Source organism: Biomphalaria glabrata, chromosome 14 (assembly GCF_947242115.1).
Source record: "Biomphalaria glabrata chromosome 14, xgBioGlab47.1, whole genome shotgun sequence".
In the NCBI taxonomy this organism is placed as follows: Eukaryota; Metazoa; Mollusca; class Gastropoda; family Planorbidae; genus Biomphalaria; species Biomphalaria glabrata.
In genome coordinates, this window is record NC_074724.1 from 8,830,245 (window position 1) to 8,849,605 (window position 19,361).

At 35.1% G+C, this 19,361-nt stretch overlaps 1 protein-coding gene across 7 annotated transcripts; it reads right to left on the reverse strand.

Annotated features, from left to right (window-relative positions):
- Positions 1 to 686: 686 nt before the first annotated feature.
- On the reverse strand, positions 687 to 18,696 carry LOC106068412 (uncharacterized). Of its 7 annotated transcripts, none has more exons than XM_056011155.1 (8): positions 18,461 to 18,696; positions 17,804 to 18,007; positions 14,884 to 15,019; positions 11,157 to 11,341; positions 10,817 to 11,012; positions 10,303 to 10,578; positions 8,870 to 9,019; positions 687 to 5,735 (listed from the first exon to the last, which is right to left on the reverse strand). In XM_056011155.1, exons 3-8 carry the CDS (start codon positions 14,960 to 14,962, stop codon positions 5,209 to 5,211), a joined length of 1,413 nt encoding a protein of 470 aa, XP_055867130.1. In that variant the 5' UTR covers positions 14,963 to 15,019; positions 17,804 to 18,007; positions 18,461 to 18,696; the 3' UTR covers positions 687 to 5,208. The 7 variants fall into 7 exon arrangements, 5 of the variants coding, with proteins under 5 accessions (XP_055867130.1, XP_055867131.1, XP_055867132.1 ...); XM_056011156.1 differs by lacking the exon at positions 17,804 to 18,007 and adding an exon at positions 18,084 to 18,185; XR_008774863.1 differs by lacking the exon at positions 17,804 to 18,007 and having other exon boundaries at positions 10,908 to 11,012.
- Between the last annotated feature and the right edge of the window lie 665 nt (positions 18,697 to 19,361).

Consider the following 19,361-nt stretch of genomic DNA (forward strand, 5'->3'; position numbering starts at 1 on the left):
GTATACCTAGAGGTTATACTTAATAACCTAGGAAATACAAGTAGGGGCCAATATGCCACTGGACGAACGTGCCAGCACACCTTTAACACTGATATGTTGATCTAAAATACCTACATCTAGCTATAATTCTAATTGAATCTTTTTAGCTATACCCACTAATATGTAAATTAATTGATCAAAATTTTTTTATGTAGAATAAGGTGCTCTTTTAGCATTAATCCCCATTATTATGTAACATGGGTTATTCTTACATTTTCTTATTTATTTTGTCAGTTGATGCGTTGAGAACTTTTATCATCAATGAACGGGTAAAATTCTTCTATGTACTTGCTGGTTGAATTATAGGCTTTTCCGTCAACAAAAGATTTAAATTATTTCTATGCAATAACAGAATTTAAGTTATATGTTAAATTTCTGACATTATCACACTGTTTTTTGTTGTAAAAAAGTAAATAACCAATACTAATAAAAATATTTTATATAACTTAATTCACAAACAAAGTAACATAGAAGTAAAATACAAGAAAAAAAAATTTTGGAGTTTCATAATAGTCCTTATGGAATCCGTGATAAAGATATCCATTGTGAGAATTCAGTTAAAAAATATAATGTCTTCTTGTTTTCAAAAACGTTTGTTTATGTCTGTTATGGAATGTATTAAAATTTATAATTAAAATAAAATAATGTATGAATATGCACCAAACAACCTTTATTACAAAGACAAGGTATGTTAATATAAATAAAAATGAAACATATCATTATAAATGCGCATTACATTCATAACCGGATATGGATTAATAGGCCCTAACTATGCAAATATAACCGATTTGTTCCTTGAAAAGTTGTCCCACAGATATAGATTAAGGCTTTGACGAAAAATAATATTTTTAAAAATCTCATTTATAGGTGATTTATTTCGATCAATACATTTGTTTGTAACTTCGTTTAGTTAAAGAACTATAATTTAGAGCTCTTAACAAAAATCAATTAAGAAGAGGGAGGAGAAATTAAGTAGACAAATTCAATTCTAATGTAAATTTGTGTATTTTTAGGATTCAATTATAAATTGTGAGTTATAGTCCCAAATTTAATTATACAATAGAAATATTTATGCTTCAGTAATTGTTGGGAAAAGCGATTATGAAAAAATATTTCAGAACTCATCTCTTATAGTTAAAGATTTCTTATGAATCATACATTCTTTAAAACAGTTTTTCTTTAAATAATAATTACAAATTCATGCCCAATTATTAATTACTGTCGCCATATTAGACTATACTGTTTTAAAATGTCATGTTTTTGTCAGAAAAAGGGAGGTGTGGTAGAGTAAAATCCATTAATCTTGTAAGAGTCCACTTTCCTTTTTATAACTATTGCTAATGATTGCATTTGACATTAAAGAATAGATGAGGGGGCGACTCAAAATAAGAATATAATTTATAGCACAATTATATATGCTCCGAGAGTTTCAGTATAAACAGCGGATTCAAACAAGGATGTGTCCTGGCCCCAACCCTCTTTAAAATACTATTTTCACGGCTAATCCACAAAGCGTTTGACAAATCCACCGAAGGCATCTATCTCCATTCCAGTTTTGATGGCAAACTTCTAAATATTGCCAGACTGAGGGCCAAAACTAAAATCAGAACCATCCTCATAAAAGATATGCTATTCGCGGATAATGCAGCGGTAGTGGCACACTCACAAGAAGAGCTTCAGTCACTTAATGACACGCTTCTCTCAGGCCTGTAAAGAATATGGTTTAACACGAAGAAAACAAATGTTATGGGACCACCTGTTACAGCACCACCCTTCATTTACATAGACGATAACAAGCTGAATGCCGTAAATAATTCCGCTATCTTAGATCCACAATTCAAGATGACCTGTCTCTAGAAGAGGAGATAAGAAAACGCATTGGCAAAGCTGCCTCGACCTTCACTAGACTCAGGTCAAGAGTTTAGGAAAACAAGAAGCTTACTACAGTGGACAAAATGGACAATCGCATCCCTACGGATACTCGCGACTGGCTCAAGAAAAACTGGTCGCCCCCACCTCCGTTACATAGATGCAATAGAACGGGAAATCTAATAAGTAAAAATCAATACTGACCATTGGGAAGACATAGCTTTGAACCGCACCAGATGGAGAGAAACAGTGACCAAGAAAGCTATGGACAGCGAAAAAGCATGGGCCACAGGTCTGGAAGAAAAACGTACAATGCGAAAGATGGCCATCTCCTCTACCACTGAAGCGAAAGCCACCTTAACCTGCAATATTTGTGAACGATAGTGCCTCTCCAAAATAGGGCTCACAGCCACATGAAAAAGTGTACGAGATGAACCATAGTCGTTCTACGACTGAAGAAGGACAGCAGAATGATTTAATGAGATTAAAGTGTGGTACGACATTATATACAAAAGGTTGAAATATCAAAAAGTAGCTTAAATTGAATAGGCATTCAACTAATTTTGTTATATATATAATATATATAATATAATTTTGTTATATATATGTATAATATATATATAATCTCTGCATAAAATAGGACCGCGCCCCCCCCTCATAGGGTTAGTATGGGGAGAACAGTAGATACAATCGCCCCCAACCACCTCACCACATCGGCCGAGACACCAGAGGGGAGCGACATAATATAAAAATTATATTAAATAGATATTCAATTATGTTTTTTTTTTTTTTTACAAACTATGATTTTTACATAAAAATTGGACCACCCCCTCTCTCAGAAAGTTTGGGTGGGGAGGGCAGTAGATACAGATATGAAACTAATTCTATTAACAAACTGTAATTTCTAAAAAAAAAAATTGAACCAACTCTCCTCGAAGGCTAAAGGTTTGGGGTGGGGATTGACACAATCATCCCCCAACACACCAAATCGGCCAGAATACTTGAGTATACTTGTGGGGGTGATATAATCAAAAAATAGGTTTAATGAGTATATATTGTTAACATCAGTAAAGTATTCGTATATAAATTGTGTTATTTCTCTACTAAAATTTGTCCCCCTCCCCTTTTTCGTGGAGGGTCGGCAAAAGGGTAGGGGTGGGGGGCTGATCTCCACTGCCGCCTCGCCCCTGGATTCGCCAATGTCCCGATACTTCACTTCTAACTGAACAAAAATACCATTCCTTATCTATCCATGACCTATGAAGAAAACAAAAAATTCGAATTTCTTCGAAAAGAAATATAACGTTTGTTAAATTGTATAGAACTCATGCAGTTGATACATATGCCAGTTCAAGTGTTGTGCATTGGTTAAACATTTAAAAGTTATAAAACACGTTTTGACGGAAACTTTGTTAAAAAAACAACTAGTTAAATACTTAGAAAGATAAAATATAACGGCATATTTCTTATTTGATATGTAGGACTATTTCGGTAAATTTCTGTAAAGATTAGTCATTGTAAATTCTGCTCCATTACCATAAACGAAAATAGGCCTACCTATGTGAATGTTACGGTGTTATTGATATTATTTATAAGAAACATTTTCAGTTGCACAAATGTTAAACATGGATGTGTTCGTGAAGGGAACAACAAAAGTACCAGATAGTTTTCGGGACTTTGTGGAATGTTTAAGAATCTAAATTAAGAGTATTACGAGCTTAAAAATACAATATGAAAATATCTGGACATTTATTGGGAGTTTCAAAACTACCTCGAGAGCAATATTATTTTCATAAAATGCATCGTACATCAAGACATCTATAAATATACAACTTCAAATATAAAAACTATTCCTCGATTTAAAGAAGAGTTTGTAAATGATCATAGCTTCTGTGAGCTTAGTTCAATAGTTCCTTAATTTAATGTAATCTGAATACTCTGATGTTCTTTACTACATGAAATTAAAGGAGGCTTGAAGCAAGATACGTCTTCTAGTGATTTTTGAAACTGAAATACGAAATAGTATCTTTATTACATGAGAAAATCTTTATGCGGAATATGAAAAAATGTAAATATTCTGCATGATTACAGACTGTGCATTTTAACAGATCTTCTCTGTCACATCGACAAATTATTATCAAAATGCAATGAAAAAATCAATTATTTGACTACATCTTGGTCACCTTCTAGGCTTCAAACAACTTCTATTTACAAATTAGCTAGCTAAAATGAGTTCTTCTCATTTCACTAGTATTAATTAACTGATTGTTGTGAAGGATGACAAGCTTAAGTATTTGACTCCTTCTGTCTCCTTGACTCAGGGCAGAATCTGATGTGGCTAAGCAAGCCAATTTTGGAGCGCAAGGTTTGCCACAATTCATTGATTTAGGGCTAATAGGAGAGCTTAAATATAAAAAAAGATAATTTGATAACATCATGGCGAATTTGAAAAAAAACAACGATTTGAAGAATTATGAACAATTGAAAAAGAATTAGATATTTTTAGAATGCCTTTTAGTGTGCATTGCGAAGAAGTAAAACCAGGCTTGCAGGACAATATAATAATCATACTGAACAATTAGTGAATAGTATTCTAAAATTAGAACTCAACATTGACTTGTCGAATTTCAGTTTTCCAAATTAAATCTCTCATGCTCAGATAATTTGTGTGATGTTTGAATCTTCCAATATTTACGAAGAGTCTTGAGAAATCAAAGTCAGTACTAGATAAAACGATGAATACTTCAATTCACTCTTAAGAATAGCTACCTCCCAGATTGAACCAAATAATGACGAACAGTAACAAAACTCTCGAATCTTGAATTCATACATTCATAGCTTTAGCTTTATTTTTATTAGTTCTAAATTAAATGCACAATTATTGTATTTCCTTTCTTTTTATAAGATTTATATACTATAGACTGCCAAAAATCAGTGTGTTTAATTATCTCTATATTCGATATTGCCGTTTCTGGAGCTATTCAAGTTTTACAGGGTGGAGTCGCTAGCTCCACCCTTCTTACTCATTCTCATTTTTTATTTACAGTAATATTACAAAAACATTTGAAAAAGCAGACAATTTCAACAAATAAATATCAGAGAATATAAAACGTTTGGGGATAGGGGACTCCCAAATACAACAAATGGAAAATAACTGTGAAACAAAATTTAAAAAAAAAGTAAATTCAATTTATCACCAACATAAACAGAAAGAAGTTGTCCTAGTCTGAGAATGAATTGGGAATTGTTTCAAGTTAATCAGCGCTCTGGTCTATATGAGCCCATGGCTCCATAACAGATTTAAATATTAAACATACTATCCAAAGACTGACAATATTCCAGAGCTAATGAGTTTCCACTACAAAGCATTATTCCTTCTACAGCACTGTGCGGCTCTTTAGTGGTTTTGGGTTTTAAACCATCGTAGATTGTGATGATGTTGCCTTTTTCTGTGTGATTGACTCTTTGTTTTGTTGGTTCACATAATGAATCAGCAGAAATACCTTCAGTTTTTTCAATAATTGCGCTAACTTCTACCTGAGTTTTGTGATCATTATCGATTTTTTGTATTTTGTCTTCATCTGTTTCTTTACGTGGATTTAAACATCTAAGTTCAAGGTTTTCAAATAAAGTTGCATCAATATCACAAGTGGTATTCAGGATTTGTTTTGTTTTTTTGTGTGGAATACCTCGAATTTTTAATTCGGAGAACAAATTAGTATACGAATCAGATCTACAAGGAATTTTTTCCCTATCAATTTTGAGAGTTCTTTTTGAAGAATAAGCTTTGCTTGATTCATCTTTGAAACTCGAGGTACTCTTTGAACCTACAAACAACATAGTTAAAAAGTTAGTTTTTAAAATATTTATATATACATATTTTTTTCTATATAAATGTGTGCATGAGCAACTATCTATAATATAAAGCAGAAAGTAAAACGTACGTAAGTATGTATATATGTATGTGTGTGTGTGTGCGTCCGTGTGTGTGTGTGTGTGTGTGCATGTATGTATGTCCCGAATAGAAATCAAAACCGTTTGGCCAATCTTGATAGAACTTGGCTTAAATGTTCATTGGGTACTAATTGGAAAAGTAACATATTGAAAGTAGTCCTAAAACAAACTTAAGACCCTAAAAAAAAGTTGCTAAACTCTACGAAAGTATTGCTATTTTATGTATCTAGGTCATTTTTACATGAGTGAAGACCAAGAGGTCACGCATGCATGGAATAGAAAATATCTCGATGTTTAGATCTAGATTCTAATTCTAACATTAGAGAGAATTGGCTGTCCAAACAAGCTACGGAAACTAGTGTCAGCTTTTCATGAAAATATGCAGGGCACCGTACAGTTTCACAGTTCTGCCTCTAGGCCATTCTCCATCAAGAGCGGAGTAAAACAAGGATGTGTTCTGGCTCCAACACTATTCGGCATCTTCTTCTCAGTTCTACTCACCAGCGCTTTTAAATCCCTGGAAGATGGAGTATATATCCACAGTCGATCCAATGGAAAGTTAGTTAACCTGGCACGCCTTAAAGCCAAAATGAAAAGGCGTCGTATCTTGATAAGGGAGCTGCTGTTTGCCGATGACGCGGCACTCGTATCTCACTCACAAGGAGGTCTACAGAAGCTAGTGAACGCGGCTCTCATATCACATACACAAGAAGGATTGCAGAGTCTTGCAAATGCTCTGGCAGCTGCTTGTCAAGAGTTTGGCCTTTTAATAAGCCTCTCCAAGACTGAAATCCTGGCACAAGATGTCGCAGAAATACCAGCGATACATATTGGAAATCACACACTTACGGTGGTGCAGGAATTCACATACTTGGGAACAACAATAGCCAGCAACCTAGATTTAGACACCGAGCTGACAAAAAGAATAGGAAATAAAGGCTTCTGCAGCAATGGCAAAACTCTCCAAATGCGTGTGGGAAAATACCAAATTGACTACGGCAACCAGATGAAGTGACAGAGACTGTTTAAATACTGGCGACGTGGATAGTGTTAGTCGTGTGCCCTCATAAACATGTCACAGCATATTGCCAGAGGTCAAGCGTGACAAAGGACGAGTGAAGACTGATTGCCAGTGAGATAGACATTTCACCTGCGACCATCTAGAAAGGTTTGGCGTTTTTTATCGTTTTTCATAATCTCTAGGGAAGCCTTTTAGAAAGCGAAATCCCTAGAATAGACACTCGAGTTCAGTACGAGTTTAACAAAGTAGAACGATCCTATACACTCTACATTGAAGCACTGGTGCAGTCAGTGTTTCGAGTTATTCATTGTAAAGTAATAATAATGGCAATGTCTTTGATTCCGAAGATTAAAGATGAGTACAGTGTTTCACTATGCCAACCTAGTTACGATCTGATATCTTTCCGCATCTCGTGCAGACAAAGCCGTTGCTCGCCAACGGTCGATTTAATTTTCCTTTCCATCTTCTGAGCATGTCTTCAATGAGAGCTTTTCTTTGGGTCTCAAATGTGTGTCCACCAGCCTTTGTGAAAGCTCTACAACTGTCTCTTTCAGAGGCCATCTGCTACCAGCTACTTTTCTCTATGCCATTGAGTGCGAAATGGCACCTGAGCTGATTTTTATAGCGTTTACGAGGGGCACTTCGTTTACGCCGGCCTTCTTTAAGCTCGCCAAAGAAGATTGCCTTAGGTATGCAGTCGTCTCCTTTGCGAGATAGATTTCGGCCCAGTTCTTCTTCTTCGTTCTCATTTTTATGTCGGAGGGTTAAGATCAGCAATCCTATATTAGAGATGAACCGAGCAGTGGTTTCCGGATCAAGCAGTTCTCAATATAGATTTTCTTCTGTAGGAGGGTTTCGGGGCCAGAGTCCTGTTCTGGCCTCTTGATAAAGTTTGCAGCTTTGAATGACATGGTCAGCATTCTCTGGAGATGCTCCACAAGGGCAGGATTCGCAAGTTCCGACTTTTTATATTTCAACAGTGTAACTGTCGAATGGTAATTACTGCTTCTGTACTGTCCAAATCGGCCTCCTGTAGAAAATGAAGCGAAGGCATCTTTGATGGAAGTGTTCCTTGAGCCTTAAATGCTTTTGATGAAGCACTCAGATCTCAGAGCCCAATAGTGTATTGAGAACCACTGCTTTATGAATATTCATTTTGTTGCAAAGTGAAGAAACCTATTCAGCCATACCATACTTTCAATATGAGGCGACCAAAAATGCTGATGGCCTTTGCAAGACAGTTGTCTATTTCTCTGGACAGTGGCGCATCGTTGGACACTGTCTTGCCCAGGTAGGTTAAGTAGTAAACAATATTCAGGAGATAGCCATGCACATTGATTGATGATATGGAGTAATTACCATTGGGGGACTTCTGAAGCATTACCTCCATTTTTTTAGGTTGATGGACAGACCTAACGAGGCAGTAGCCTCAGCAAATTCATGGACGGCAAGTGGAAGTTACCTGTTTGGTGTGTGCAAGAAAGGAGCAATCGTCCGTATAGAGCATCTCTGTGGCAATCATCTCTTTTTTTCTTTTTTTTTATAGATATTTTGCCTGGAAGTTTGAGCAGAAATCACCACAGTGTGCATTTATTTCAAAGTGTTTATTTTTAGGGATGATCAGGAGGGCACAAGACTAGCATTAAAGTGGCTTTGAAGGCTGATCCATCGGTATATATATATATATATATATATATATATATATATATATATATATATATATATATATATATATATATATATATATATATATATATATATATATATATATATATATATATATATATATATATATATGGATAATTATTTATGGATAGCTTTCAATTGTTTCAAGCGTGCCTACTTTGAGTTCCAGTGGATCATATTTTTTTTTTGTGAGGATATAAAGTTAATGGGATAAACCAAGCTGTTTTTACTACTTATGTCGGCAATCAAGTGAATTATGATCAAAAAAAAAATTAAAATAAAAAAAAAACTATATTTTACCTTTTTTTCTTATCATACTTTTAAGCTTAGGAAAGGCTATGCAGGATATTAGAAATATCGTTGCTGTTGAAATAAGCACAGTAGTGATGATAACAATATTTATCACTGTGGATGTAATGCTAACTTGTCTCTGTGTAACGTGTGTAGTCTCTTGTAGGTATAAATAAAAAAAGAAGTTAATATAAAATTTTACAAGTACAAGAATTGCTAAATAAAAAGTATTTGAAAGTCACGTTTTAATTTTAAAAAAAATAAGTACCACTTGGTGAGGACCAGTAATTTAAGTACCACTGTCAATGAGCAGTTAATTTTTGCTCGAGTTCTTTTGAAGAAAAACTCATTATAATCACTATAATGAAGACGTGAAGTGGCATTATACTAAAAAAGCTTTAATACATATATATTTTTTTTAAACGCTAAGTATATAAATGTAAAAAGCTTGAAAAGTTTATTGCTATTAACTTACACAGGTTTTCGTTCACTAGAATAATGTTCATTGCGTAATATCTTGCGTAACTTGAGATGTTCTTGTCTTGTTTGTTGCGCACAAAGAACAGAAGAAAGCATTCGGATGTGTTTGTTGCCAAAAGAGCTTGTGCTTACGTCGTAGCGTCTTTATTAAGTAAGTTTGCTTTCTTACGTCTTTGCTGGTAAGAGGTGTATTGAAATCCTTTCACTACTGGCCGTCAGTGTTTTCAGTTTTGTTGTAAAGGTATGGGTCAATCATTTAAGCTAGCATTGCAAGAGCAATGTTTTTTGTTTTGTCTAATATGGAGCAAGATTTTAGTTTGAGACTGCATTGCATCCAGTATGGTACAGGGACTGACTGACTATAACGAGAGGGGCGAATTAATGTTGTCGTGGATGCTACAATGGCATATTGGTGGTGTCTTCGTTTAAATCTATGTACTTATCACAGTGATGCTCTTACATCTTACATCCTATTTAGCGCCTTTCCTAAACTAAATGTTGATTTTTTTATCTAATGGTGATGCCATTTTAAACTACTATTTAATATAGAAAGACGCCGAATACTGTCTAGTAAATAGTATTCATAGAATAGTGGGGAAAGTGCAGACATCTAAAATTAGATCAAGTAGAAAATGTTAAACTTTTAAACTAATTAGAACACAAAAAAAGTTTTATTTATAGATCAGAAACATTTCAGTAAATATTTGCGAATTCTACTGCAAAGTCTGTATAATATATTTTATATAGGTAAAGGGAGCCTAAGTGAGGGCCAATCACAACACTTCATGGACCCATTTTAAAGGTGAATACTCTGAAATCTTTCAAGGGCCTTATTGTCATTCGAAGGGGTTGATATGGTGGCGGTCACCGACATTAGCCGGTATGCCCACAAAGGTGTCCGCTCTTTTGTCCAATAATGTATAATACGCCTGTATGTACATATTTGCTTATCAATTACTTACCCATATTAGACGGGCACGTGATATTTTCCAATGTGGTATTACAAAAGTTACAATTAAAGCTAAACTTTGGTAGTTCTTCTGGCGATAGTTCTTCATAAGAAACACAATGCTCAGCTTTGGCCACGCTCTCTCCGTTGCGATACAATTCTATCGTTGTGGAAACATTGACATCCTTGCCACAGCAAAATATCAAAGGACTATGTTTACTAATTTGTATTTTACATTGTTTAGAAGGTAGCAGCTTTCCGTTCAAGTAATGCGATGCTTGGAAGCTATCTGGTTAAAGAAAAACATTTTCAATCTCGTAATCGGTTATTAAAATCCAAGAAATGTAAAAAAAAAAATAAAAATAACGATTACTTTTACATACGGTACAGTAATGGTGGTATTATTATTAATTGAAAATAGAAAACAAATATAGTGATAAATATTTTGTCTATGAATGGGTAAGGTTTGTTTTTAATTAATAAAAGATGCATTTACTTCAAACAAACATTAGAAAAAGAAATATTACCATATATTGAGGTCATTCTAATAGTGTTACTTTCCAGACGAAATTTATCATAGGATAATGCTACTATGAAGTCATTTCGATCCATACTAACCAATGCCATCAGTTTTATGGTTATCTTGTAATTGTTTTGCTCATTTTTGCAATCAAAATAATGACTCTTGAGGTTTAAACAACTTGTAAGAGGGATTTCCTTAATCTGAAGATCCAAATTTAGAACTGTTAACTTTCAAATTTTTTTAATGAATATAAAACATAAAATTTTGAGTTCATTAATTGCCCACCCCCACCCCCAATTCCTCCCAAAAAAAAAAGAACTCAAAATATTATAATGTATGTTTACTTTCGTAAAATCGCTTGAATTGCGCATTTCAACAGATATCACATAGTTATATTTGTTTGTGTCGATTGAGTCTGTGTTCAGAATATTTGCTTGCAGTACTAGTGCATCATAGTTAGAGAGCAATCCACGACTACAGTCTGTAATACAGTCACTTTGACGAAATTCTTGTAATTGAATTACCGGATCTATAATGAAAGATAAGGTAATTATGTAGAGTACACAATTAGACTTTTTGATAATTAATATTAAAAAATATATATACAAAAGCTTGCTCAGTGGCCTAATTCAGTTGTAATACGACTATGGCTACTTTCGTGGGGGACGCGCATAGGAAGTTGCTAGGCTCGGAATACTGTCGCATACACATCCAGCTGTCTGAAGGGAATGATACAGTTTGGGGTTAGCAGCGTCGAAGAGTGCCAAAGTGTTGCTTAATGTGCTGCGATCTACAGCAAGTCCAAACTCATATCCTTCATGTTTGGGTCAGGTATTGGTTCAGTCGGAACTGCTATCATTAACAGGAGAATGGAAAAGCAAGTATCTGGCTTCGGGCAAGAGGACTTGTTAGCCTTTATTGGCCACCCTTGCAGCTAAGCCCAATCATGTTAAAGTATTTGGAAGTGAACCCTTATAAAACAAGGTTACAAAGACAGTTTTGTGTGGAAACACAAACTCAAAATCGGCCCCCGAAGTGGTCTACCCAGGCAGATAAAAGGCAGGTTTCAATGTTTCCAGAAAGAAAATCAGAATTAAATTCTATAAAAAGACAAATGACAGAGAAGAATGGAGAAAGAAGGTTGACCGATCTTGTGTGGTGCCCCAAAGGTCCAGCAGACCAAAGGATACGTGAAAGTGAAGGTGAAGTTAAATGTGAATCTGACCTAACTGGTGTCATAAAATGATTATCTAATTGATCTAATTGTTTTGTAAATGGTGAATCTCTTATACCCGCGGGCCAGATCCGAGCCCAAGAAGTGGTTCTATCCTGCTCGCCGAAACTTTGGCACAATAATTAGAAAATGTCCCTTCATAAAAAAAGGTTGAAAAATGCACCTTTTCCTACGTTAGTGCTCTCAATATTAACCTTCAACATTTTTGTATTCACGAAATTGGGAATCTGAATATAGAATCTACCGGGAAAAATGAACGGCTCTTTATTTTTTTTGTGTGTGGAACATGTTAATAAGGCAACATATTTAGTTTGGCAAGTTTGCTGTTAAAAAAAACAATATATTTAAAGGCATTATGAATAAGACTAAGACTACTTTAATGATCCTTATGGAAAATTGTTGTGATTACAAGAACTTATTTCTCATACAGACAACACAACAGAAATATACTCATAAATAGGACAGACACAAAATGAAGAGTTCATTCAACACTACACAACTACACACAGACATCTTGGTCCTTTTCATGTCTTCTGATCGAAGGGTGGCGTTGATAAAGTCTGACCTAATAAGGAATGAACAAGGTTTCTTCCACTTTGTTCTTGTCTTGATTGACATCAGTCGCCCACTTCGCGACGAATTGACGTAGTTATGATGGAGCGGGTGGCCGTTGTCTTCCAAGTTTTTTCCGATTTCTCTTAGACATTTTTGTTCAAAAAGTTAATGGACCTCATTCACCAATCGTAAATAAACACATTTAGCCACGTCATAATATTGATAAAACAATAAAAAAATATGTATCACGTGACATCCACGATGGATGACATACTTTGAATAGAAGATATAGAGAATCACGTGGCTAATTTACGATTGGTGAATGAGGTCCATTGAAATATGGTAATGTTCCGCGTGTGATTTTTTATGCCATTTTTTAAATGTTTTCTAGGCGGCGCAACAGATTAGATGAAGCGTTGCCTTGTCAACAAGTTATTTTGTATGTTAGCAGATTTTACATAGTGGCGCTGTAAAAATTATCTAAGATCTTATTTAGTTTAAAGCTATTGAGTTTGTATAGGAAAAATAGGTCGCTGGGCTGTTTTCATTGTCAAGAGTTCCAAGGTGGTCTTCTAATGAAACATATATGACGGATTTCTTGGTTTGAGACGCAAATAAAAGAATGCTAATCTAGCCCAGTGGTTGGAGGATTTACGAGAATATTTTCCAAAAAGAGACAAGAAAATTAGTCGGTTTAAAAACTAGCTACAATGTTGCTCACATTTTAAAGTAAAAAATTGAACTTCCAGTATCTCATTAATTAATGTAAGTTTCCAATCAAAAGTTTAAGGTCGATGTCATTTAGTTTGTGTACCATTTTGGTCATGTGACCAGCGATACGATTGTCGGAAATGAAAATGGCAAGCAGGATAAATTAGGTTGGGCATCACTGTCTTATTCAAGACTTCAAGAGAAAAAAAAAATCCTTTATTTAAATTTCCCAGTATGGGAGTACCTGTGCAGTTGACGCGATAATATGAAAAACTACTTATTAACCATTGTTTTAAATTATATTCTACTTATATGTATATTAAATATATTTTTTTATCTTTAAAAAGAAAAGTAAACTTTTTTATTATAAATGTAGTAGTTAGTATGACAGAACTTACCTAATTTAGTAATACATTAGTAAAAAAAAATTATACAAATAATCTAAAACCTTTTACATAAATTTGTTAAAAATATGGTAAATAGTCACCTCCCTTACTAAATAGTCTTTTGCATTACATACTATTAATAGTGAATAGTTGTAAAAATTGTGTATTTTTCTGACAAAAAAACTGGTTGCATAGTTGATTTTTAAAAAATTAATTTTTCGCTTTTAGAAAAGAAAAAAGTATTATTATTATAGTTATTATTATAGCTTTTATATAGCGCTACTTTCATGCTTATAGCATGCTCAGAGCGCTTTTGGTCTAATCTCTTTTGTGGACCAGTGGGGGGGGGGGGGGGGAGGGGGTATCTAGGAGTTGGTTTTCCGTTCTGCCTTTAGGCGCTCAGTAAACACAACTATGCCCGAGTCGGGTGTCGAACCTCGAGCCCCCTAGCCAAGCCACGCTTCCCAAGTATCAGTTGCATCAAAACTTTGAAAGGTCTAAAATATCATGATGTCGGATTTTTAATATCTTTTCTAGTTTACGAGATCTAAACGAGACGGACTTATGGAAGGACGGACTGACAGACGGACCACACAAAACTAATAGCGTCTATTCCCCTTTCGGGGGCCGCTAAAAAGCAGGATTCGATGGCTGCTTTAAAGTTTCCTATGTTGGAAGATAGCCTATATGTGAGATATGCTATATATGTGGACGGGAGTGTCTCTCCGAAATAGGGCTCTACAGTCACATGAAAAAGTGTTGTACGAGACGAACCATAGTCCTTACGTCTAAATGAGGCCAACAATACATTGATAATTATTTATATTTTGTTTTTGCAATGAAAAGACACAAATGTTAAAAAAAAAAACACAACAAAACACAATACATCGAAAATAAAATCAAAGTTTAAAGTCAAGTTCTCAAAATTAATCTAGCTCGAAGTCGACAGACTTGTTTTTTACCATTTAATAATTTAATACAATATGATGATCTAAGGTTAAGTTAACTTTAAAAAAAATCTATCGAAATTTTACTTTTACATTGTATTGGTGTATTCTAAGTCCTATGTAATTTCACCTTAATATACAAAACGGTGGAAACAATCTATGAATCACTAATACTGAACATAAATGAATAAACTAAAGATAAAGCAAAAAATGCTACAATAAAAGTAGGCTAACTTACTATCGGAATCATTAAATGATGCATCGAGTATATGTAGGCCTATCACAGACAAAAATAACGAACCATGACAAAATATCATTTTAGTTGAAGAGGTTAGACTGCTGAACTTCAAAAATCGCGTATTTACATTGTCGATCTGAAGAAGAAACAACGACAACAAAATTATAACAATCAATAGACCGAAAGCTATACATTACGGCTTGACAAAATGATTTAATAACATATCGAAGCTAAGATGGTTGCCTAATCGTGCAGAATGCACGCTGGACTGTCGTTCGGTCGTCTCGATGATCCCGGGTTTAAACTAACTTCAAACCCTGCCCGCTGCCATCCTCTGTCGTCCTGCGCAGGTTTAGACTAGGATGTAAATGGACCTCATTCACCAATCGTAAACAAACAACATTTTGTCACGTGATCTTATTGATAAAACAATGGTAAAAAACTGTCACGTGACAACTATCATGAATTAAACATGAGATCGTAAATTACATAGAAGAGATAGAGCACCATGTGGCTAAATGTTGTTTGTTTACGATTGGTGAATGAGGTCCATTGCCTTCAACTTTAAATGAACAACCGAAACATGGAACACATCCAAGCAAGTCTAAGCAGACGATGAATTTATGCCACACTGCTTCTGGACCTGTACAGTTGTTCATATCATGTTTGTTAACATGTGGGGCCTAACACTAACATGAATGCTTTAAGGTTTAACGTTACAGACAAGGATGGAAGTCCTTAGATCATGGGCGTAGCCAGGGGGGGGTTCTTGGGGTTCAAACCCCCCCCGAAATGAAATCCCTCCCCCCAGGAGGGGGGGGAACGGAATTAAGTGACTGATTTTTGCTTTCATTTTGTTTATTTTAGGTGAGATTTTAATACTAAATCATCACTTACAACAGTACAGCCGAGGCAGTTTTGAGTTAAAAACCCTCTACCAGGGGATTTTGAGTTTAAATCCCCCTACCAGGGGGTTTTGAGATTTTAAAAAAAAACCCTATCAGGGGGTTTTGAGATACAAATCCCTCTACCAGGGGGCTTTGAGTTTAAAACCCCCTATAGGGGGTTTTGAATTTTAAACCCCCTACCAGAGGTTTTTGCAGTTAAATCCACCTCTTCTTTAAAACAAAACAAAAAAAAAATGCAAACAACAATCCCCAAATTCCAACAGCACAGTTGAGGAAGATTTTGATTTTAAAACCCCCTCCAAAATTTACGATAAACCCCATTTCAAAATAAAAAAAGCAAACTACACACTCAAAATTCTATGAGCGTAGCCAAAGGGGTTTTGAGTTTCAACCCCCCCCCCCTCCAGTTGGGGTTTGAAGCTAAAAAGTACCTCTTCAATATAAAAATAAAGCAAATTACACACTATAAAATTTATGAGCGTAGCCAAAGGGGTTTTGAGTGTAAATCCCCCTCCTCCAGGTGGCTTTTTCTTTAAAGTTTAAAACCCCTCCAGATGGTTTTGAGTTTAAAATTCCCCTACAGAGCGTTTAGAGTTGAAAACCTCTCTCTTCAATATTATTTTAAAGCAAACTATAGTCACCAAATTCTATGATCGTAGCTAAATGGGGTTTTGAATTAAAAACAAAACAAAAAAACTCCAGAGATTTCTTAGTTTAAAACCCCTCAACAGATGATTTGACGAAAAAACTTTCCTTTTCGATATAAAATCTAAAGCGAAATACAGGCATGTAATTCCAAGAGCGTAGTCAAGAAAGGTTACAAATTTCTACCAGTGGCTTGGGCTCCATTAATAAAGTGTGAATAGTCTTCTGCCGAAATTGAAAATCATTAAATGTATCTCAACAAAGATGGCTAAGACAGATTTTAGGAGTCCGTCATAGAGATCGGGTCTAAATCAAAGAAATCATTTGCCGAACTGGGAGTCGAATACTTAGTAAGGTTGTGACAGAGCGTCGCATGAGGTTTTGCGGGACATGTTCTCACACAAAATGAATTACGCAAAATAAGAGTTGCGGAAACAGCTTGCCGGAAAATGCGCCGAACGGCGCGAGAGAGTCTAAGTCAGTAAGAATAGCACATTAGGTTTATGAAATAAAACTTTTTAATAGCAAGATAATGCACTGTAGATACCTCAGAATATGCATTTTGTTGGCTTTCAATACCAGAAATAGTGCCCGGCGGCGGGGCTTCGCCCCGCGCTGGGGGAGCGCTACGAACTCCCCCAGACCCCCTTGCTAGCAAGGGCGGGGAGTCTACAATAAACAATAATCGTCTTCCGAAAGGGTCAGAATGTAATAAAGATAATTATGTGCACACACACACACACACACATATATATATATATATATATAATTTTTTCCGCGGGGGGGGGGGGGAATCCCCCCCCCCCAAAACCCTCCCCGAAATAAAATCCTGGCTACGCCCATGCCTTAGATAGTCCTATATATAGAATCTAATGTTATTTAGATTTAGTAAACTTAAGACCGTTCAAGTGTTAAAGAAAGATTAGAAATGAGGAGCTAACATTTTTTCTAGATAGTTTTTAATATTAGACCTATAATCCTTTCTTCGTGCATGGTTTATGTTTTTTTTTAGAGATTGTTAAAATATCTATATATATAATTCTCTTCTTCTCTCACAACGCTCTCAAGAGTTTGGACGAGAAGAAGAAGTAAATGAAAGATCACGCCAAATAGGAGTTAGGTATTTGGAATTGAATTTTCTCGTAGATTTATTTTAAAAAAGAAGTTCAACCTCAACCCACCTCCCGGCTTCGATCACAGAACTTGGTGAGGGTAGTTTTTATTTTTTTTATTGGGAGGTGGAGGGAATCTTTAACCTCAATATATTCCTTGGCTAATCACATGGAATTAAAAAATATTTTAGTTTTGCTTCCTTTTTGTTTAGGAATTACATATTGAGATCATGTCATCAATAGAGAAATTCTTACCACACGGCACTCGTCTTTTCTAGGTGGTGACCGAGCGTTTTATGAGATTCGCGGGACATATTCTTAGACAAGATGAAACACGTTGACCAAATGTCAGCCATAGCATTGAAAACGAAAACAAGACTTTCCACATCAAATGGCATCTCACATTCTTAGAAGACTTAAAATCTGTTGGCACCAGTGTAAGCCGCCTATGAATGATCTCTGTGGAGAGAGCATGCTGTCCCATATGCCAAATGGCACAAGAGGGTCATTTTCTAAGAAAATAAGTAAAACGAACCTAAAAATGGCTGCATATACTGCATTATCAATCACCGGTGCAAGGATTGATATACACACGCATATCCAAGAAAAAGATCTCAAGGAGTAGACCAACTGCACCCTAAAAGATACATTTAGTGTCATTTATAGTATCCATAATTTGGCCCTAAATGTTTGTCACATTAAGACATTTGTTATTAAAATTGTTATTAACATAGTTGAGACTGCCACACTAGCTGATCTCAGTTTTTTAAACCTAGATATATGGTATTTCCTCCCATTCATATCTAAATGAAAATCTTTAAAAGTAAAGGTAACACCGAAATAAACAAAATACTATAAACTAGAACACAATGTAAATCAGACATAACAACCATTTTCACATTAATACGGTACCTATTGATTATCCAGCTTGACATCTAGATATTAGCTATCTGCACTTTGATGAGCCCCCTGAATCTAAGATACTATGAGTTTCAAACATTTCAATGTATGTGAATGTAAATCCTTTTGTTTTTGACAATGATATGATTAACTTATCCATTTACACGAGTTAAACATGGAATAGAAATGTAGACTTAAATCTTTTCAACCATTAAGTTAAAATGGCGCTTACTATGACCGACATCCTGTAAACATTTCTAAGAAGATATGGGGAATTACCGTTCCATTTATCTAAATCTGTCAAAGATTTTTTTCCGAGAAAAAAATCTTTGACATTTGTTAGGAACGTGTGTTCGTTAGATATTTATGTGTGTGTGCTTTGTTTATTCATTGTTAGTTATGAGTAGGATATGGCAATACACTTTTAACTCGGGCTTTATTTTCAAGGGGGGATATTATGTGTAGCCAGTGGTCGGAGTTTTGTTGCTGAGCTGATATTGTTAGGGGAAATCTTTATGCTATGTTTTGTATTGATAATGTTCAATGGACACTGGGTACTGTCTAAGCAAGCTTGACTATCTATGCTTTCATCATTACTACCTAGTTTTACATCTTTTATAGTTTTGAGTGCAAACGCCCGGGTGATGTCAGTAGTACTTAGTGCATTTAACTGTTTTATTATTCATATTGTACTTATCTTCTTATCTTATATAATATAGACGTTACTTCAAAAAAGAAGATGATTACGTCCTACGCGCCATGCATTTAGTCATGCATATTAACCAATGACTTAAATTCTGCTCAGGCAACCCATTACATGCTCTAATAGCACTAGGGTAGAATGAGTATTTATACAAATTTGTCCTAGTATATGGGACGAGGAATGTGCCCCTATCTTTGTGTCTTTCAGAGT